The 23,253-nt window shown below is 39.7% G+C and overlaps 1 protein-coding gene across 1 annotated transcript; it reads right to left on the reverse strand.

Moving 5' to 3' along the window:
* Positions 1 to 1,514: 1,514 nt before the first annotated feature.
* Positions 1,515 to 8,518, reverse strand: LOC148116244 (vomeronasal type-2 receptor 26-like). The gene is made up of 3 exons (XM_087883529.1): positions 8,435 to 8,518; positions 7,819 to 7,948; positions 1,515 to 2,419 (listed from the first exon to the last, which is right to left on the reverse strand). The coding sequence occupies exons 1-3, from the start codon at positions 8,516 to 8,518 to the stop codon at positions 1,515 to 1,517; spliced, it is 1,119 nt and encodes a 372-aa protein (XP_087739655.1).
* Between the last annotated feature and the right edge of the window lie 14,735 nt (positions 8,519 to 23,253).

Genomic DNA, 23,253 nt, shown 5'->3' on the forward strand with positions numbered 1-23,253 from the left:
ATCCTAAAGAATTGTCACATGGCCATCAAGCCACACCCACAAAATAAGCCACGCCCACAGAACCAGTAGTAAAAATTTTTAGAACCCACCCCTGCCGTGAATTCCCAGCTGAAAGGCTGCAAATTAAGTCAGAGAAATAAACAAACCTCAGTTCTGGCAAGGCAGTCTTTGTCACACGAAACACAATGAGCAAAATCTCCAGAAATGCGAACTGTTGCCTCCTACGACGACCACTCCCCTTTCCTTCTGTTTATTCCCCAGTCAGGGAGGAGCCATTCAGCGTCCACATTTGTTTTGCTTCCCGAGTTGACTCCTTGTCCTCCGTTGTTCACCTCTCCTATCTGGTCTGCACATACATGCATCTGGAACAGGCCCCAGCTGTTCTTTCTCCTCACTCTTCTCAGCCTCCAAAGCCAGCTGCTTCTCTGGTATCTGGGAAATGCCAGACAGCCCTGGCTCTATCTCTGTGTCCAACGCTGAGCATCCATCAGAACCTTCCCCAGGCTCCAGAACTGGCCCAAGTTATTCCACAACCTCCTCATCATCCGAGTCTGCCATCAGCTCTGCTGGCTGCTGGTAGGCCACAATAAAATGGTCCAATCAGGTCACAGTCCTCCTTCAGTTGCCTTTGACCTAAGCCTTCCAAACACCTGGGCATCCTTGGTTCTCACAGGAAATTGTATTTTGGCTACAATTCTCCCAGTTATCTCTATCTCCCCGCTTACGTTCCCACAGCAGCAACCAGCTTTTCTGTGGCAGCCCTGAAGATTTCCAAAATGGTTCCAGGGCTGACACCTTCCTTCCTTCTTTCCTACCACCTACCTACCTACCTACCCACATTCCTTCTTTATAATATTTGGGAAATATCCATCAATATCGATTTCAGATGATCTTCTTTATTAACAAAGCATGTTTCTCAATTAAGTTAATAGAGAATAAAACAATACAGCTCATTTCAATGCTAGAATTAAAAAAAACCCCTCTAATAGTCAATTGAAAGAAAAAGTCAGTAGGAAATTCAGTGAAGCCTCAGGAAGTGGAAAGAAACAAGCTTAAAAACACTGAGAGTGAAACAAACCCAACATATTCTTAAATATATATTTTGATTAAAATTAATAAAATGGGAAACTATCATTTTGGAAACTAATATCCAGATATACACTATCAATGTTTATTATCAAGTTGATCTTTGGGACAACTAACATTAATGAAAAAAGGGGGTGATTGTTGCAGATTAACAGACATTCTGAGATTACTCAACATCACTTGATTTCCAATTGTTTAAGGGACAAGTCCTCCATCATTTCCTCTTTTTTAAAGAAATGAGATGAATTTGAAAAATGTCCAAAATCAAAATGAAACCTCATAATCCCTGCATAAATGAAGGTGGAATGAGGCATATTTTAATGGGTTTTTATGTTGTGATTTTTAATGTTGTAATCCAGCTGGAGTCACCTGTGTGTAAATTGGATGTCAATATAAATGTGTTTCATATTTATAATCAGGGATTATAATCAGAGATCCTTGTGCCTCATTATATTCTCTCTACAATTCAGATTGGGTTTAAATAGGATAATGTAACATTTGGGGAAAAAAATGCAAGCCAGAAGTCCAGCCCCAGAGGCCAAGATGGAGAAGATCTCCACGGCCACCATGGACTTCCCTTTGGTGCTCAGGTAGGTGGGGAGGAAGGAGATCCAAACACTGCAAAAGACCAGCATGCTGAAAGTAATGAACTTGGCTTCATTAAAGCTGTCAGGCAATTTCCTAGCCATAAAGGCCACAAAGAAACTCACAAGGGCCAGGAAACCCAGATAGATGAGAACAACATAAAACATCAAAGCTGAACCTTCATTACATTCCAAGATGGCCTCTTCTACTAAAGAGTTGAAGTCAAAGTTGGGCAATGGAGGGGAGGTGACCAGCCAGGTGGCACAAAGAACTGCTTGGACCAGGGGACAGGCTATGACAATGGAGTTAGTCAATGGTTTTCCTAAGAGTTTCCTTGTCTTGTTCCCTGGCTTGGTGGCCATGAAGGCCAGAACCACCATGATAGTTTTTGCCAAGACGGAGGAAACTGCAAGGGAAAAGAGAATGGTAAAGGCAGTTTGTCGGAAGAGACAAGTGAGCTTTGTGGGCCGACCAATGAAGAGGAAGGAGCAGAAGAAGCAGAGCAGGAGGGAGACCAGGAGGATGTAGGTGAGATTTCGATTGTTGGCCTTGACAATTGGTGTGTTGTGATTTTTACGGAAAATCACCAGAACTGCCAATGTGATCACAGAGAGAGAAAGAGCGAGAGAAACTAAAATGTATCCCAGGCTGTCTTGATAGGAAAGGAAGTGGATCTTCTTGTCAATGCAGTGATCCTTCTCCTTGTTGGGATATTGGTTTTCTGGGCAGGGGTCACAGTGAGCTGCATCTGAAATCAAAAGTCAGGGTGAATTTCATGGTGAATCAACAAGGGCAAATCATCCATCCATACTGACAATGCTGGGAATGTCAGCTTTGGAAGCCATATTACCCCGGAAACTTCCATGCTGCCACATTCTCATGTGTAGGAAAGTAGGGGGGGGGTTAGTAGTGGGGTTGCCTGTAGACATAATAGCATTCTTCCTGTCGGTCAAGGTCAGGGCAATCCTGCATCTGGAGAAGGGGTGGTCCAAGTGATGTCTCGAGATGGGATGGCGGTATATTGGAGCATGTGATCGATTGAGGATTGAGGGGATGGTTTTGGGAGTTTTGATTTACTGAGGGAAAACCCGGACCTTTAAGATTCAGGTTTTCCCAGATGTGCCAGTTTACCTATTCTAGTAAATAGAACTTTGAAAATGCTTGCCTCAGAGTCTTTACTTGGAGCTGGGGGGTTTTCTGGAATGCTGACAGGGAATAGATCAACCATAAAAACTGGCTCTTGGCTCAATGTCTTTGCTTTATGTTTCAAATCAAGTCATTCAAATTTTTTTGAGGGAAGGGTTAGCAGACATAGATAGATGTATCTGCTCTGTTTCTGACAGGCCTATGAATTTCCTGTGATATCAAGTGTTCTGATAGAAGAAGCAGGTTCTTAATAAAAACTAAACCTTCTAATTAAAGCTAAAGAATCTCACTCCAGAGGAGTTGCGCCTCAGAAGAAGCGAGGCAAGGCAGCTCATCACTTCAGAAAGGTCAAGATGACAATTAGGCTTTTATCTTGGAATGTTAACGGATTAAACTCACCACAAAAAAGGAACAAGTTATTTACATATCTGAGACAATTTAATAATGACATAATTTGTCTACAAGAAACTCATATTCGAACTCAAGACCACAAATATCTGATAAACTCCAAATTAGGAACACATTTTATAGCTTCAAACTCGGAAAAAAAGAATGGTGTGGTTATTTATGTAAATAAAAGATTGTCTGCTAAAATTATAGAAGCAGATGAAGGTGGTAGGTTTATTGCAATTGAATTGTATACAGCAAATGGCCAAATTCTTCTGATTGGAATTTATGCTCCGAACCAACAACAGGATCATTTTTATAAGACTTTACATAATAAAATATTGCAATGGGATTATAGATCTATTTTAATAATGGGAGATTGGAATGGAGTAATTGATTCTAAACTAGATAAAAAGAGTTTGGCGAAAGTAAGGATCAGACTACCACAGACCTTTTTTGATATGAAAGAAGATTTGGAATTAAAAGATATATGGAGAATTTACAACCCAAAAGAATTGGACTATACTTTTTTCTCTGACAGACATAGATCTTTTTCCAGGATTGATTTTATTTTGTTATCAGATGATTTACTTGTTAAAACAAAAAGAACAAAGATATTTCCAAGAACTTTAACTGATCATAGTTCTGTATGGATAGAAATTGAGATGGGAAAAATTGAGAGAAGGTCATGGAGATTAAATGAAAATTTGTTTAGATATGAAAAAAATATAACAGAACTTAAAAAACAGATGAAAGAATTTTTTGAGATGAACTTGAATAAAGGTACCCCAATTGAAATTGTATGGGATGCGAGTAAAGCGTATATGAGAGGGGTACTCATTTATATGAACTCTAAACATAAACAGAATCGACAAAAGAAAAGACTCGAATTGGAAGTAGAAATAAAGAATAAGGAACAGCTACTCATTAAAAACCCAACAGATGAAAGAATATCTGGTGCTATAAAACTTTTGAAAGATCAATTTCAAATGCTCTTGGCGGAGCAAGCTGCAACAAATTTACAATATGCGAAGCATAATACGTTTTGTAATGCTAATAAACCGGGAAGATGGTTGGCCTACACCTTAAGGAAGAAGCAGAGTATACGGACTATTGAGAGTATTGATATTGGAGGGAAAGAAATTTCTCAACAAAAATTGATTAAAGAAGTCTTTGTAGAATACTATACTAAATTATATGCCAAAGATGATATACAGAATGGACTTATAGAAAAATATTTAGAAGAGAAAAGAGTCTCAAAAATTACTAGTCAACAAAAAGAAAGAATGAACTACCCTATAACAGTTGAGGAAATAATTGCAGCAATTAAACAATTGAAAACAGCTAAAGCTCCTGGAACAGATGGATTGACTGCAGTGTATTATAAAACTTTACAAGCAGAAATGGTGGAACAACTTAGAGACTTATTTTGCAATATACAACAAGGGGGTAAAATACCCCCATCATGGAAATCAGCATATATTACTTTGATACCAAAAGAACATGTAGGTCCTAAAAAACCGGAAAATTATAGACCAATATCTCTTTTAAATAATGACTATAAAATTTATGCAAAAGTATTAGCCAACAGATTGATGCCAGTAATTCAAGAGGTGATTCATGATGATCAAGCGGGATTTATCGAGGGCAGATATATGAAGGATAATGTAAGGCAAGTAATAAATTTACTGGAATATCTTGAGAAGAATAAACAGATCCCTGCAGTGCTGGTCTTTTTGGATGCAGAGAAGGCCTTTGATAGAGTGGATTGGAATTTTCTAGTAAAGACTTTGAAAAAGATGGACTTTGGGGACCAATTTATACAGGCGATTTCGGCAATTTATCAAGAGCAAAAGGCACAGATTATTATTAATGGAAGTTTGACAACAGAGTTTAAAATTGAAAAAGGAACAAGACAGGGATGCCCGTTGTCCCCACTTTTATTTATTTTAACACTAGAAGTCTTGTTAAATACAATACGGGACTCTAATATCTTGAAAGGTATAAAGATTAGGCAAGAGGATTACAGAATAAAGGCATTTGCAGATGATCTGGTTGTTACCCTATCACAACCAATGGAATCAATAATCTTGATGAAGGACATTATACAAGATTATGGTAAAGTTTCAGGTTTCAGATTGAATCCAAAAAAGACTAAAATGATAGTTAAAAACATGACACAAGATCGCAAACATGAGCTTGAAAGGAGGGCAGGTTTTGAGATTGTACCTAAGGTAAAATATCTAGGAGTTCAGGTTGCAGAATCAAACATGAAATTGTTCCAAAATAATTATGAGGTGTTGTGGCGAGAGGTGCAGAAAGATATGGAGACTTGGAAAAAACTGCAGCTGTCTCTACTTGGAAGAATAGCAGCAGTTAAGATGAATATTTTGCCAAGATTTCTTTTTTTGTTTCAAATGATTCCGGTGCTTAAAAGTGATAAACAATTGAAAGTTTGGCAATTTGGAGTGAATAAGTTCGTCTGGAACGAGAAGAAGCCGAGAGTGAAATTGAAAATTATGCAAGATGTTCCAGAAAGAGGAGGTCTTAAACTTCCAAACCTACAGCTATATTATGATGCAGCAGCTTTAACTTTAACAAGTGATTGGTTTGGAAGTAAAAAGGCTGGAATATTGAATGCAGAAAGTTTTGATCTAGAATTTGGATGGCACGCTTACTTATTTTATGATGACAAAGTTGATAAAATATTTAAAAGTCATATACTTAGAGACTCTTTGATGCGAGTTTGGAAGAAGCACCGACTCAAATGGGATTATAAAATACCGCTATGGTTGGATCTTGGTCATACCTTGTGGAATACAAATATAATGTCACTCGGGGGGGTTTTATACAAAGAGGTTCTTTTTACAGATGCGGGCAGATGGCAGCTGAAGAATTTGCAGACACTGTTGGACGAAGGGATTAATTTAACTTGGTTACAATATAATCAATTACAATTGAGATGGAAAGAGGACCAAAAAATTGGTATTATGTTGCATGAGGAAGAATTGGTTAGACATATAAGAGAGAAAGGTCCAATGCATATTAAAAGGCTTTATAATGTCTTGCTAGAAAGAGATTCAGAAACTGAATTAGTTAAAGACTGTATGATTAAGTGGGCACAGAATTTTGAAGAACCAGTGATGCTGGAAACATGGGAAAAAATTTGGGTCCAGAATGTTAAATTTACACAGTCGCAGAATTTGAGGGAAAATTTTTACAAAATGTTTTATAGATGGCATCTAGACCCTAAGAAACTGTCGTGTATGTATCCTAATGTTCAGCCAAAATGTTGGAGGTGTGATTGTACAGATGCTACATATTTTCATATTTGGTGGACCTGTAAGAAAGTTAAGGCTTTTTGGATAAAAATTTGGTGGGTTATGCAGAATGTTTTGAAGAAAAAAATTCAATTTTCTCCACAACTGTTTTTATTGGGTATAGCTAAGGGTTTTACAGTGGATGAAACAAAGTTGATTTTGTATATGATTACAGCAGCGAGATTGTTGATAGGTAAATATTGGAAAAATGTAGCTTTGCCCACCGTTCAAGAATGGACTTTGAAGATGGCCAGTTTCGCTGAGATGGCGAAGATCTCAGCATATTTAAAAGACCGCTCACAAGAGACTTATGAATGTGAATGGAAAAAATGGATAGATTATGTGCAGAACAAATATCAAACTAGGAAGTATCAAATAGCTTTTTATTGATAGTATTATATTACATTAAGATAGAAATATTTGAACTATGTGAAGATGAAAAATGATATGGGGGTTGGAGGGGGTTTAAAGTTCAAGGTTTTTTTTTTATATAAAGGGGATAATGATGGGGTACATTCTATGGAAGTCCGGGGGGGAGGGGAGGGTTAGGGGGGGTTAGGGAGGAGGGGTTGGGGAGCTTGGGGTGGGTTAGGGGGGTGAAAACGGGGTGAAAATGTAATTGTAAAACTTTTACAATAAAAAAAAAAAAGAATCTCACTCCACATTCTTTCACAAAAAGATTGGGGTCTTGTTTTTCTGATGGGATGTAAAAGTAGGAGTAGGAAGCCTTGTAGGGAACCCATGAATTGTGCTCCAAAAGCAACTGTCAACCCTGAAGCTGAGCTGACCGAAGCCATTTTTGACAGCTTCGGTGTTGTCACACTGGAGTTGAGGGATAGGGAGCGGGGATTTTAGACAGCTGGGATTTTGTAGCCAAAACAAAATACTTCTCAACAGGCAATCAGGCAGCAACATGATTGGACCATGTGACTGGATTGCTTTGAGAAAATGATAAACTTCTACTTTTAATTACGTGTAAACTGTAGGAACAATCAGAGTCAGTTTTCACCAGATCTGTTCCAATATGGTATATCCAATAAAGCTATTCTTTGAGGAATCTACCTGCTTTGGAGTTTTGCTTGATATGTGTCTATTACCTGGAACCCTGTCACCAACCTGTATTAAACTTATGAGGGGCAAGAAAAGTGGCCTATGGAGTAGTACAATTTAGAGTCATGAATTGAGAGGGTCTGCTGAAAAGTAGGAATATACTGAAGCATGTAAATCCTTCCAAAATTAATATTTTCCACTGGTTTTCTTGATCCTGGAAGAGCTATATTTAAAATGAGTCTACCTGTCTGATTAGAAATGGTTCCTTCTGGACAAGGGGCACATTGGTAGCAGCAAACCAGCTTTCCTTCTGGAATGCTTCTTTTCTCTCCTGCATGGCACCTTTTCATGCCACACCTGGCAAAGGGCACCTTCTAAAAAAGAGAAGAGAGATACTGTAGGTGGCCCCAGCAGTGAATATGCTTCATTTATTCATTTGTACGTTGCTCTTTCCATCTTTAGAACGCCTTCAAAGGAAATGGTTTACCAGAAACCAGGATAAGCCAATGCAATCCTGACCCACCAATGGACTCTGGAGATTGGAACTGGGACCTCAAACTGCCAAGGAAGGTTTGTGACATGGAGCTACAGCTTTTCTAAAAGAAAGAATCGTGAGGATCCAACTGAATGGAAACGGTCCATGGAAATCATTTCTGCCTGCTTTTATGGTGTCCAGGGTTTCAAGCAAAAATTCTTCCCAATCTTACCCCATCTTGAACTTTTCAGAAATCAAATCTCAAATGTGTTCAACTCAAAAGCATATTTTTTCATCAAATTCCTGACTTTTATTGTTTCCCAGTGCTGTGCATCCTCTGGAATGAATGAATCCTTTGCTAAATTTACCTTTCCTTCCAGCTCACCTTTGTGGCCCAGATGATTTCATCGGAGTTAATGGTCAAATCTTGTCCTTGGGAAGCTGTGGAATCTATTTGCCCAACTTTCATGGGGACAAAAGATTGATTGGGGAGGAAAAGCCAGTTAAGAAGATCATAACAATCAGACACCAATGTACTTTCTGAAAAGGAGATTTCCTCTCCAGCACTGTTGTTGAACTTGATGTTCCTCAGATAGGGAAGAACCTGAAAGAAAAGACAGCTGGATTAATTGGCTGAACACCACACATAGGACATCCTGATTTCTATCATGATATCATGGCCATCAGCCTAGGAGATGGGTCTATATCTGAGAAGCTAAATGATGGAGATCTAAGCAATCAAATCTAAGGTACTCAGATTAGGACCATGTTGAGTTCTTCTGCATATGCTCAGTTTGACAGAAGCTTAACACAACAAACAAAGCAGTGCAAGAAATGGCACACTCTCAGGCAACCACTGATGTCCTTCCAGGAACTTCTAGGAAGCTCTTTGCTCTTATGAATAATCGGTTTAGTTTAATTCTCTTTTTCCGCCATCTATCTCTTTTCAACAAAAACCTCTCACTTAATTCAAATGACAGTTTTCAATAATTGCTATCTTAATCTCTTCTGAGATAGATTTTACATACAGATATGTAATCAGTAAATCAAGAAATGCATAAAGATAGTTTTCTACCTAGACAACTACCTATCATTTATCTGATCTGTGGATCAAATAAAAAGTCACTGGGATTACCTGCCATGATTGAATATTTGAGATCCTCTTTCCAAGCCTCATCATGGTTGGTTGTGCTCTAGATCCATGCATTGCATGTAATGCATGTGCCACAGCATAAATGGCATTGTAGATATTGTAACTCTCACCTTCCATGCTTGTTTCAAAAATGTAAGAAGGTAAACTTTGTAAATTCTCCCTTCCTGTACATTTTTTCTCCCCCTTTGGAAAGATCCTGCCTGGAGTGTCCATCATGCAGAGAAACAACCTTTCCCAACATGGAGGGAGAAAGATGTCTCCTTGTGGCTTCAAGGGGTCTAAAGACAGGAGGAAATGACTGAATTCTGAGACATCCCCAGTGTGGGCCCTAAAATGCAAAGCCCCATGGTAGGGCTTTACTAGTTTTGATACGTCTTGATTCCCCACCACACTAAGTTTCCAATGGGAAGTTAAGATCCAAACTTTCCGAAATGATGTCTTTCTCAAATATTCATAGATACCCATTACCACCTGTACATTTTTAATACAATTGGGGTCTCCAAATAGAACAATCACTTCAGCTTTATACCAAATCTCCGAAATATGCAGTATTTTCATCATTGGAGTATTAAGAAAATCCGATTTCAACTTTTCAGTGAAGGCCACGCAGATCTCCTTCTCCTGGAGCATTGGCGTCAGAGTTGAGACGAAACGTTCTCCTCTGTCATCTTCAGGGGCTACCAGCCCAACCCAGTTCCATTGGAAATGCAGGAGCAGCTGGACCAAACCCACATACTGAGCAGATTCACTGGGATTAATCCAGAAGAAAGAAGGATAAACTTTTCTGTCTCCTTGAGTGAACTCAAAGCCAACACCTAGCTGGAGAAAGTGAGATTTTGATTTTAAGGGTCACCATTATGTGGATTATTGGCTCACTGAGTGACAAACTTAATTTTCTGGCTTTGTTAGGAAGAAGGAATACATATTAGGAAGAAGAGATTATGTATTTTGCCTTGTGATATTGTGTCAAAAACTAAGGAAATGTCAAATTAATACAGAGAATATTCTAACTACACTACTTTTATGAAGAATAGATTAGGAAGCAATTCCTCTTGACAAATGCCACATTTCAATATATCTCATTATCTAGCACTTTTGGCTTCTATAAAAACATATCTCGACACAAAAATATAAATATAGGTCTCCCCAAACCCCTTTTCCACCTTTAGCTTCACTGTGTGCTTTGTTGTTTGTCTACCCCATACTCTATCCAATGAGGCCCCCTTACCTGTGGGACCTTGAAGATGCTGAAGATGGAGGCCATCTGCCTTGAGGATCTGGGGTTGAGATCTCCGATGACAGAGAGTAGAGGGTGCTGCCTGTCACATTTGTAACCTGGAACTATTTGGCCTCTTGTGGAGAGAAGGGAGAGGCTGATTATGGAAATCTCCTTCTGAATCTGAGAATTGCTATAGATGTGGAAGCCAAGGGTGATGTTGGGGAGGAGAACCAGATCCTTGTTGACCTCTGTGACTGCAAATGTCAAAGCTACGAACTGCTGGTAGTTCTTGGGTACGACTCTAAAGTGAGAAAATCATCAGGGAAATTTTAAGGAAAGCTTGTGTGGAGTTGGTTATGTCATTTTTAAAAACACCCTTTGCAGCAGGAACTCCCAAATTCCTTTGGGTTTTTTTCATTGTTAAGGCTGTTCCTTGATTAATGGCCTTGACAGCAAGGAGAAAATCCTGTTTATCCATATCACAGATTTTTTTTATACTCCTCCATCAAACCTCCCTTCTTCACTTTGCTCCAATGAGTATAGTTCTTCCCAATTGCTTCTCTTCCACCCTCATTAATTTTCTTCCCTCTTGAAGGAGCTTCTTCAGGTCTGGAAACCACTGGTGAGCAGTAGGTATGACAGCATACATTTACTGAAGGGCCATTTATGAGCAATCCTGATTCCAAAATTAATGGAGTTTTTCCAACTCTTCAGCACTGTAAATGGGTTGACCTCATCTTTGAGTTTTGTATCAGGAGTTTCTGTCCAAATTAATACTGTAAGTCAACTTCTTCACTAGGCCAGCACAGTTTCTAAGGTCTTGTCCTATTTCACTTTTTTGGGTGGTTTATGAGCTTCCTGATTGAGAGTCCTGGAAAGACTGAGAATTCTAGCCTATTTTATGAGTTCTTTATTGAGAAAAGCACAAATATCTGAACTACACTAGGGCATTGCAAACCTCACTAGAACAAATATTTCTGATAAGAGTCCTTGAACAAACCAAATAATTATTTACATGTTTCATTTTTAAGTGAAACTTACAAAATCTCCCCCAGAAATGAAGAGGGTTTTTTTTTAAAGGATTTGAAGTAGAATGAATATACAGTTCCCATGGGAAAATTCCCACCAAGAATGAAATCACCAGGCCTGTAAAAGTCTCTCGTAGTGTAAAAAGTGTTTGTCAACACACATCCAGTTTGCATCTTCTTTGCAGAAGTTGGAGGCAGGAGCCAGAAGAGCAGCAGGAGGAGGAGGAGAGGCAGCCCAGTCATTCTTCCCACCTTTCCTCCTAGATCTGAAATCAAAAGGGTGTTTTGTGTGTGCAAAGGTTGAATTGCAGGGAGCCCTTGAAATCTCAGCAGAGCTTTAGCAGAAGAGAGATAGTCTGTGCCACCTGGATGGCCCCCAAAGCAAATTTATATTCAACGATGCTTCCTGTTACCTGTAAATGGTCTGTGACCAAAGAGGATACTAAGGACAGACAAGTCTCACCAAACCCTGAAGTTGCCTCTTCACAACAGAAGGCAAGGTGACACGTCCTGCCTCCACTGGGAGAACTCCGAGTATTTAATTCAAAGCAGGTTTCAACTTGGAAGATTTTTGTGGGTAGAAATCCATAGGGGATACATTAGAGATTGCTGTTCTTCTGATAATTGCATGGAAAAGCAATTTTCCTATTTACTGAGCAATACACCAGATAGAGAAAAATGAGTTTGGATTTCCTATTATTAATCCACAGATCAGATGCACTGGACAATCAAGGTGGAATTGTGTATTTGAGTCATGTGAAACTGAGCATGTGCACACAAGGTGGAGTTTGGCCTCTTCCATAGGTTGTTTGGATAGTATAAGTGTTGATGGGGCATGGTGGCCTTTGACAATCAATTGAATCCTAGTAAGTCTGGGCAATCATACCAACACTGGGATGGAATAAGTGGTTTATAAATACTAACATGGCAGGTGATGTAATTAGACACTAATTCTTCCGATAGACCTTAATAGTTGGCAAGAGAATTTCTCAAGGTATTAGGTTAAATTAAACTCTATGTGAAGATTTTCCAGGAATGAGTTGGAATCAGAAAAGTTTGCCTGCTGTGTTTGTCTTGGGAAGCAGGTCTTCTGAATTGTGAACTGGTGTGGGAAAGACACTGTCACCAAATGGCAAACGTCTGAGTTGGCTGAGGTAATAGGAGTGTGTCCATGGTATTATGTAGTTCTCTCCATTCCCTGGAGCTCTTTCCATTCAGTGTTAGTTGGAGGGGAGACACTGAGCCCCAACCTCTGATTTTCAAGGTACCTCAATGAGTCCTTCTCCTTTCAAAATCAAGTATCACCCTTACCCTGACGGTATTCAATTATACAACCATTGATTGACCAAGCAATGAGGTCAAGATTTTGCCCTAGTACCCGAAGCTTATTGAATGGGGAGGAACAGTCTCCATTTTAATCCTAGTAGAATCAAGCAGCTGTGGATGATTGGTCCTCCCAGCACTGGGGACATTGGATCTTTGATCTTGCATGACTTGCTTAGGACTGCTGTGCACTCTGGGTGTCTTCCTGGGCTCTCAGCTCCTCCTCCAAAAGCAGATATTAGTGATGGTAGTTTTTTGTAAAGCTTTGATTTATTCAAAAGGATGATATTGAGCTGTGGAAAGTCTGAATGCCCCAAAATCAACAAAGAAAATGAAGGCAAGAAGAAAGGTTGGAAGCAGAAAGTCTCTATTATTGGGATCAGACCAGGAACGGAACTGGATCAAGCATAAATTCATTTATGAGAGAGATGTGGTTTCTGCATCTCTCAAGGAGGTTGTGGCTATCCCCCTCCTCAAGGAAGTGATCCCATCATACTGGCCAATGTCAACCCTGAAGCTGACCTGGCTGAAGCCATCTTGAGCGATCAGTCAGAGGTGGGCTGCACATACGTTAACAAATGGTTCACCAGAAATGTTCACCTACCTCGCTTGTGCGCGGCTTCAAACTCCCTGCAAGTCTTTTTAGGCAGCCGCAGTGAGTACAGCAGGCGAGGCGTGGAACTCAGCTGGGCTGTGCGGGTGGGGCCAGTGAGCCAGAGTGTTAGCAATATAGGACAGAATAGCGCTAGGGCCGGTGGGTGGGCCCAGCCGGTGGTCAGGACTACCAGTTCCCCTGAACTGGTCTGACCAGGCAACAGCCCACCTCTGGGTTCAGTGCTGCCACACTGGAGCAAAGGACTTTTACTTTTAATTCGGTGAAAACCAAAAGGCCCCTCAGAGTTAGATTTTATGTGTCCATATGATCTTTCCAATAAAGCTATTCTTATTTTGGATTCCACCTGTCTCGGTGTTTTTGCTTGCAATGGATCTATTATTTGGAATCCCCACAGCCAATTTTCACCCAGTATCCAATATGCCTTCTTTTTTAAAAATTTATTAATCAATTGGTTTTATTCCACTGAGTGTCCCTGTTATCTGGGAGCATCGTCAATATTACAAATAAGAATTTCAAAAAGTGTCATTTGGTCCTTGGAACATTTATGAATGGTAGTGCTGGGAACACTTGTCAGATTTACACTTCTACACACACCTTCCCCTCCCCTCTACACCCCTCCCCCAATTTAAGGAAGGAGGTGCTTTTTCTTTTGAGTGGCAGTTCTGACATCCCAGCATCAAACTGCCCCACAGGATCTTACACCTACTTGCAGACAGCCATTGTTTGAATAAATGTACACACCACCAACTAATAAAAAAATAGCTATTCTTTTGGGAGATTCCCTTTAACTCCCTCCAACCATGACTTTATCAATCTCCTGCTAACATGTTCATTTTTTCATCAAGTTCATTCCTCAGAACCAAGAACCCTCTATGTTTCTAAATTCATTTCCATGCCTTTTAAGCAGGGGTGAAATCCAGCAGGTTCTGACAGGTTCTGGAGAACCAATAGCGGAAATTTTGAGCAGTTTGGAGAACCAGCAAATACCATCTCTGTCTGGCCCCAGAATGGGGTGGGATTGGAGGTTTTGCCATATCCTTCCCCCAGGAGTGGGGAGAGAATGGAGATTTTGCAGTATCCTCCTCCTGCCACGTCCACCAAGTCACACCCAAAGAACCGGTAATAAAAAAAATTGGATTTCACCACTGTTTTTAAGTCCTCCAATTTCCCCATCTTGATTGTATGCTATAACACACACACACACACACACACACACACACACACACACACACTTCCTAAAGACTGAATTCTTCCAGACAGTCACTGGAACAAAATGAAAAGTGTTCTTGTGAACAGTTCATATCAATTTCTCTGTCAAACACAGCTATCTTGGTTTTTGATATATAATTTTTCAAATGCATACTCATAACAAGGATGTATATCTATCTATGGAACGATTTTTGGAAATGATTCGAGTCCTTAGATATCATCTGCATATAGTAGTAGAAGACATTTGTCTTCTCAAATAACCACTTTTTAAAGTATTTCCTGACCTCTTATCTCTAATTTCTTTAAAGAAATCAGAGAGTATCATAAAACAAGGTCTTCCTCCCTACTCAGTAATCAATTGTTTAATTATTTGTTCAAGAAAGAACAAGCCATGATGTATTCATCTATCTATCTATCTATCTATCTATCTATCTATCTATCTATCTATCTATCTATCCATCCATCCATCCATCCATCCATCCATCCATCCATCCTTCCATCTTCATAACAGTCACAAAGAATAAATAAGGTATGAAAAGCTGGGGCCAGAAAATAATCACATGATCTTATTGATGAAAAATGTAGCTTTCTCACTTAAGTTAATAGAAATTAAAAGAGTATGGTTCATATAAACTCCATACCTTTTAAAAAAACTAATGGCCAATTGAATGAAAAAATTAGCAGGAAAAGGCAAACCCTTGCTAATCTATTGGAAAAAAAGTCTTAAAAACACTAATAGTGAACACAACACATTTTTATAGCCAATCAGATTAAAAAAAGAGAACAGGCATGTTGGAAAGTAATAACAACATCTTTACCTTATTATCATTTATTTCCAAGTTGATCATGGGGCCTCCCTGGGAAGAACTGGCATTAATGAAAAATAAAAGGATGGGTGTTTGTTGCTGATTATTAGAAATTTGTGATTAGCACATCACTTGATTTAGAATTATTTAAGGAAAAAGCACCTCTCTCATCATTTATTTTAAAAATCAAAAACTAAAATGTCAAAATTAAACATACATCCCCATATACATCAGAGATTTTTATGTCTCATTATATTCTCTCTACAATTGAGATTTGGTTTAAATAGGATAATGTAGCATTTGGGGAAAAAGATACAAGCCAAGAGACCAGACCCAGAGGCCAAGATGGAGAAGATCTCCACGGCCACCATGGACTTCCCTTTGGTGCTCAGGTAGGTAGGGAGAAAGGAGATCCAAACACTGCAAAAGACCAGCATGCTGAAAGTAATGAACTTGGCTTCATTAAAGCTGTCAGGCAATTTCCTAGCCAAAAAGGCCACCGTGAAACTGATGAGGGCCAGAAAACCCATGTAGGAGAGGACAGTGGAAAACATGAAAGCTGAGCCTTCATTACATTCCAAGATGGCCTCTCCTACTAAAGAGTGGAAGTCAAAGTTGGGAAATGGAGGAGAGGTTCCCAGCCAGGTGGCACAAAGAAGTGCTTGGACCAGGGGACAGGCTAAGACAATGGAGTTGGTCAGAGGTTTTCCTAAGAGTTTCCTTGTCTTGTTCCCTGGCTTGGTGGCCATGAAGGCCAGAACCACCATGACAGTTTTTGCCAAAATGGACGAAACAGCCAGGGAAAAGAGAATGGCAAAGGCAGTTTGTCGGAAGAGACAGGTGAGCTTCCCAGGTCGACCAATGAAAAGGAAGGAGCAGAAGAAGCAGAGCAGGAGGGAGACCAGGAGGACATAGGTGAGATCCCTGTTGTTGGCCTTGACAATTGGTGTGTTGTGATTTTTACGGAAAATCACCAGAACTGCCAATGTGATCACAGAGAGAGAAAGAGCGAGAGAAACTAAAATGTATCCCAGGCTGTCTTGATAGGAAAGGAAATGGATCTTCTTGGCAATGCAGTTGTCCTTGTCCTTGTTGGGATATTTGTTTTCTGGGCAGGGGTCACAGTGAGCTGCATCTGAAATCGAAAGTCAGTGTGAATTTCTTGGTGAATCAACAAGGGTGAATCATCCATCCATACTGACAAGGTGTCAAGTTTCTGAAAGATGCCCTAATTAATTCATGAGCCATGATCCAAACTTCAAAAGAAATATAGTGATTGCCACAATGCTTGGAATAGCCAGAAAAATGGATCTCTTCTCTGGCTCAACATCTCTTCTTTATACTTCAAATCCACTCATTCAAACTTTTTTTATTTAAAGGAAAGGTTTAGCAGATATAGGTAGACAGATCTGCTCTGTCTCTGACAGGTCTACAAATCACTTGGGACATCGAATGTTCTGATAGAAGAGGCAGGTTGTTAATTAAGATTAAAGCTAGAATCTCACATCCCATTCTTTCCCAGAAAGATTGGTGTCTGGTTTTCCTGATGGGATGTAAAAGTAGGAGTGGAAAGCCTAGTAGGGAACCCATGAATTGTGCTCCAAAATCAACTGAAGCTGACCTAACCAAAGCCATCTTGACAGCTTCAATGTTTCACACTGGAGCTGAGGGATAGGGAGGCAGGATTTTAGATAGCTGGGATTTTGATAGCCAAAACAAAATACTTTCTCTTGGGAACCAAGGACATTCTCAGAGAATGTATTCAGAGGAAGGTGGAGTGAAGTCACCAGGCAACTAGACAGCACTGTGATTGTTTTGAGAAAGTGACAAACTTTTACTTTTAATTAGGTGAAAACCATGGGAATCTTCAGTGTCGGTTTTCACCAGATCTGTTCCAATATGATATATCCAATGAAGCTATTATTTGAGGAATCTACCTGCTTGGAGTTTTGCTTGATATGTGTGAATTACTCGGAACCCTGACACCCACCTGTATTAAATTTAAATTAAGTTTAGATTCATGAATTGATAGGGTCTGCTGAAAAGAAATATGAATATATTGAAGTATATAAATCCTACCAAGCTGATGCCAAAATTAACACTTTTCCATTGAATGGTTTCCTTGATCCTGGAAGATCTACATTTAAATGTGCTACCTGTCTGATTAGAAATGGTTCCTTCTGGACAAGGGTCACATTGGTAGCAGCAAACTGGCTCGCCCTCTGGAACGCTTCTCCTCTCCCCTGCCAGGCACCTCTTCATGCCACACCTGGCAAAGGGCACCTTCTAAAAAAGAGAAGAGAGATATTGCAGGTGGCTCAGCAAAGATTATTCTTCATTTATTCATTTGTACATTGCTCTTTCCATCTTTAGAACATCTTCAAAAGAAATGGTTTACCAGTAACCAGGATAAACTCCAGAGGGAGTCAGGCCAATGCAATCCTGACCCACTAATGGATGCTGGAGACTGGAACTGGGACCTCAAAACGTAAATGAAGGCTTGTGACATGGAGCTACAGCTTTTCTAAAAGAAAGAATTATAAGTCAAGTCTCAAATGTGTTCAACTCAAAAGCATATTTTTTCATCAAATCCCTGAATTTAACGGGTTTCCCAGTGGAAAGGGTGCTGTGCATCCCATGGAGTGAATGAATCCTGAATTTATAATGTTTCCTTCCACCTCACCTTTGTGACCCAGATGATTTCATCGGAGTTAATGGTGAAATCTTGTCCTTGAGAAGCCGTGGAATCTATTTGCCCAACTTTCATGGGGACAAAAGATTGATTGGGGAGGAAAAGCCAGTTGAGTAGATCATAACGAGTAGACACCAATCCACTTTCTGAGAAGGAGACTTCCTCTCCAGCACTGTTGTTGAACTTGATGTTCCTCAGAGAGGGGAGAATCTGGAAAAAAGAAAAAGACACCTGGACTAATTGGCTGAACTCCACACATAGGACATCCTGGTTTCCTTCATAAGGTGATGGTCATCAGCCTCGGAGTTGGGTTTATATCAGAGAAGCTAAATGAGTTCCCTTGATGGACATCTAAGTAATCAGAAGTAACATCAAATATTCAACTTCAATGACAACACATTTTCTTTATCATTGGACATTAGTATCATGGCTTCTTCAATTCCAGCCTTACAAGAATGATAGCTACATACAAACATTTTTCTGCCATATTCGAAATTACATTGTGTAGTTTTGCTCTGTGATACTTGGCAAGCTACATTTTCAGTTTTATTTGGGCCCATAGTTTTGTAAATGACAAATGCAAGATAGACTTTCTCTAGAAATAGAGAAAGTGTAGCTTGCAAAGAAGTAGATCTGACCAAGTGGGTTTCTTGTAGAAGGTTTGTCCTGCCCTGGTTTATCACTTTACTGTCTAGAGAGGAATAATTTAGCCTTTGATGATGAAAAGTCTGATGAATTTTAGATCAGGAATCCAGTAGGACCAAGATGAGTTCTTCCCCATATGCTGAAGTTGACAAAGATTCAACTCAACAAAGAAGGCAGTACAAGAAACAGCATACTAAAAAAAAATGGAGCGGACTCAGAAATAATTCTTAGCCATAATAATGAACATTAATATGAACAAATACCTCTCACTTAATTCCAATGATAATTTTCAATAATTGCTATCTTAATCTCTTCTTAGATACATTTTACATATAGATCAAGAAATGCATAGAGGTAATTTTCTACCTAGACAACTACCTATCATTTATTTGATCTGTGGATCAAATAAAAAGTCACAGGGATTACCTGCCATGATTGAATATTTGAGATCCTCTTTCCAAGCCTCATCATGGTTGGTTGTGCTCCAGATCCATGCATTGCATGTAATGCGTGTGCCACAGCATAAATGGCATTGTAGATGTTGTAACTTTCTCCTTCCATGCTTGTTTCAAAAACGTAAGAAGGTAAACTTTGTAAATTCTCTCTTCCTGTACATTGTTTCTTCCCCTTTGGAACGATCCTGCCTGGTTTGTGGGTCCTGCAGCCAAACAACTTTTCCCAACATAATAGGAGAAAGATGTCACCTTGTGGCTTCAAAGGGTCTAAAGACAGGAGGAAATGACTGAATTCTGAGACATCCCCAGCGTGGGGCCTTAAATGCAAAGCCCCATGGAAGGGCTTTACTGCTTTCGATACGTCTTGAATACTGACCACACTAAGTTTCCAATGGGAAGTTAAGATCCAAACTCTCCGAAATGATGTCTTTCTCAAATGTTCATAGATACTCATTGTCACCTGTACATTTCTAATGCTATTGGAGTCTCCAAATACAACAATCACTTCAGCTTTAGACCAAGTCTCTGAAATATGCAGTATTTTTAACTTTGGAGTATTAAGAAAATTTGATTTCAACTTTTCAGTGAAGGCCACGCAGATCTCCTTCTCCTGGAGCATTGGCGTCAGTGTTGAGACGAAATGTTCTCCTCTGTCATCTTCAGGGGCTACCAGCCCAACCCAGTTCCATTGGAAATACAGGAGCAGCTGCACTAAAGCCACATACTGAGCAAATTCACTGGGATTAATCCAGAAGAAGGAAGGATAAACTCTTCTCTCTCCCTGAGTGAACTCAAAGCCAACACCTAGCTGGAGAAAGTGAGTTTCTTGATAGAGTAAATTTTAAGGGTCACCATTATGTGGATTATTGCCCAACCTGGCTCACTTTGAGTGACAAGCTTAATTTTCTGGCCTTGTAAGGAAGAAGGCTTACATATTAGGAAGAAGAGGTTATGTATTTTGCCTGGTGATGATGTGTCAAAAGCCAAGGGAATGTCAAATTAATACAGAGAATATTCTAACTACACTACTTTTATGAAGAATAGATTAGGAAGCAATTCCTCTTGACAAATGCCACATTTCAATATATCTCATTATCTAGCACTTTTGGCTTCTATAAAAACATATCTCGACACAAAAATATAAATATAGGTCCCCCAAACCCCTTTTCCACCTTTAGCTTCACTGTGTGCTTTGTTGTTTGTCTATCCCATACTCTATCCAATGAGGCCCTTTTATCTGTGGGACCTTGAAGGTGCTGAAGATAGAGGCCATCTGCCTTGAGGATCTGGGGTTGAGATCTCCGATGACAGAGAGCAGAGGATGCTGCCTGTCACATTTGTAACCAGGAATCATTTGGCCTCTTGTGGAGAGAAGGGAGAGGCTGATTATGGAAATCTCCACTTCAGTCTGAGAATTGCTATAGATGTGGAAGCCAAGGGTGATGTTGCGGGGGAGAACCAGATCCTTGTTGACCTCTGTGACTGCAAATATCAAAGCTACGAACTGCTGGTAGTTCTTGGGTTTGACTCTATAGTGAGAAAATCATCAGGGAAATTTTATGGAAATTTTGTGTGTGCTGGTGTCATTTTTAAAAACGTCCCAAATTCTTTTGGGTTGTGTTGGCTTTCTTGGCAGCTGCAGCATACGGCTGGCTCATAATTAAGTGATTGTCCACTAGGACCCCAAGATCCCTCTCACAGTTACTTCTATTGAGCAATGTACCACATATACGGTACCTGTGCATTTTGTTTTTCTTCCCTAAATGTAGAATCTTGGTTGTTTCACTGTTGAATTACATTTTGTTAGATAGCGCCCAATGTTCATGTCTGTCAAGATCCTTCTGTATCTTGAGCCTATCTTCTGGAGTGTTTGCTATTCCTGCCTGCTTGGTGTCATCTGCAAATTTGATCAGTTCCCCATCTATCCCCTCGTCCACGTCATTGATGAAGAGGTTGAAGGGAACTGGAAAGATTGAGAATTCTAGCCTATTTTATGAGTTCTTTATTGAGAAAAGCACAAACATCTGAACTATGCCAGGGCATTGCAAACATCACTAGAACAAATATTTCTGAAAAGAGTCCTTGAACAAACCAAATAATTATTTACCTGTTTCCCCTTTAGGTGAAACTTACAAAATATTCTCCCGAAATGAAGATGGGTCTTTTTTAAAGGATTTAAAGTTGAATTTATATACAGTTCCGATGGGAAAATTCCCACCAACAATGAAATCACCAGGCCTGTAAAAGTCTCTCGTAGTGTGTACAGTGTTTCTCAACACACACCTAGTTTGCATCTTCTTAGCAGAAGTTGGAGGCAGGAGCCAGAAGAGCAGCAGCAGGAGGAGGAGAGGCAGCCCAGTCATTCTTCTCACCTTTCCTCCTAGATCAGAAATCAAAAGGGTGTTTTGTGTGTTCAGAGGTTGAATTGCAGGGAGCCCTTGAAATCTCAGCAGAGCTTTAGCACAAGAGAGATAGTCTGTGCCACCTGGATGGCCCCCAAAGCAAATTTATATTCAACTGTGCTTCCTGTTACCTGTGTATGGTCTGTGATCAAGGAGGATACTAAGGACAGACAAGTCTCACCAAACCCTGAAGTTGCCTCTTCCCAACACAAGACAAGGTGACATGTTCTGCTCCCACCAGGAGAACTACGAATATATAATTTGAAGCAGGTTTTATGTCGGAAGATCTTCATGGGTAGAAATCCATAGGGGATACATTAGAAATTACCATTCTCCTGATAATCACAAGGAAAAACAATTTTCCTATGTACTGAGCAATACACCAGATAAAGAAAAATGATTTTAGGACTCTTGTTGTTAATCCACAGATCAGATGCAGTTGAGAGTCAAAGTGAAGTTGGGTATTTGAATTATGTGAAACTAAGCATGGGGATGTCTTCATGGGGATGGTGGGGATGGTGGCCCTTGACAATCAGTTGTACCCTAGTAAGTCTGGACAATCATATCAACTGGATGGAGTAAGTGGTTTATGAATACGAACATTTCGGGGGATGAAATTAAACACTAACTTCTCCCATAGAACTTAAAAAAGAGAAACTTCCTCACAGTGAGGACAATTAACCAATGGAACAGCTTTTCTTCAGACGTTGTGGGTGCTTCATCACTGGAGGTTTTGAAGAAGAGACTGGAGAGTCATGTGTCTGAAATGGTGTAGGATCTCATGCTTGAGTGGGGGAGGGGGCTGGACCAGAAGACCTTTAAGGTCCCTTCCACCTCTATTCTGATTTTGATCATCAGCCTTTTTCCCTCTGTTGAATCATTTCTATCTTTCTGCACCTATTTGAGACCTTATCATTGTTCCCTTCATTTTCCCTTCTGTTATAAAGACTGAATTGGTCCAGGAAGTCACTGGGACACAGAGATTGTGCAGCTGTCTGACAAGGGCTTCCTTAAAGCTGTTCATTCCATTTTTTTTTTTTGCTTCTTGTTCATTCCATTTCCCCATAAATCATAACCATGTTGTGTATATTACCTTCCAAATACTTACCCATAGTGAGAATATATATACCAAATCTATGAACATTTATAGCAAATCATTTGAGTTCTCAGAGACCATAGTGTCCACTGTATATAAGAGTAAACAGACATTTGCAGGTCCAAATAACCAACCGTTAAGCATGTCCTGTATTCTTACCTGTAAGTTCATTAAATAACCAAGAGAATATCACACAACCATATCTTTCTTACTACTCACAATGCATTGCCTTTAACTTCACCCTTCCTTCCTTCCTTCCTTCCTTCCTTCCTTCCTTCCTTCCTTCCTTCCTTCCTTCTTTCCTCCGTCCCTCCCTCCCTCCTTCCTTCCTTCCTTCGTTCCTTCCTTCCATCCATCCATCCATCCATCCATCCATCCATCCATCCATCCACCTTCCTTCTTTGTAATATTTGGAAGAAATATTAAGAAGGGAGCAAGAGCAGGAAAATATCCATGAATATCAATTTCACATGATCTTATTTATTAATAAACTATGTTTCTCAATTAACATAACAGAGAATAAAACAATATGGTTCATTTCAATGCTAGAATTAAAAAAA

Source organism: Pantherophis guttatus, chromosome 1 (assembly GCF_059756535.1).
Source record: "Pantherophis guttatus breed Tessera chromosome 1, ASM5975653v1, whole genome shotgun sequence".
Classification (NCBI taxonomy): Eukaryota; Metazoa; Chordata; class Lepidosauria; order Squamata; family Colubridae; genus Pantherophis; species Pantherophis guttatus.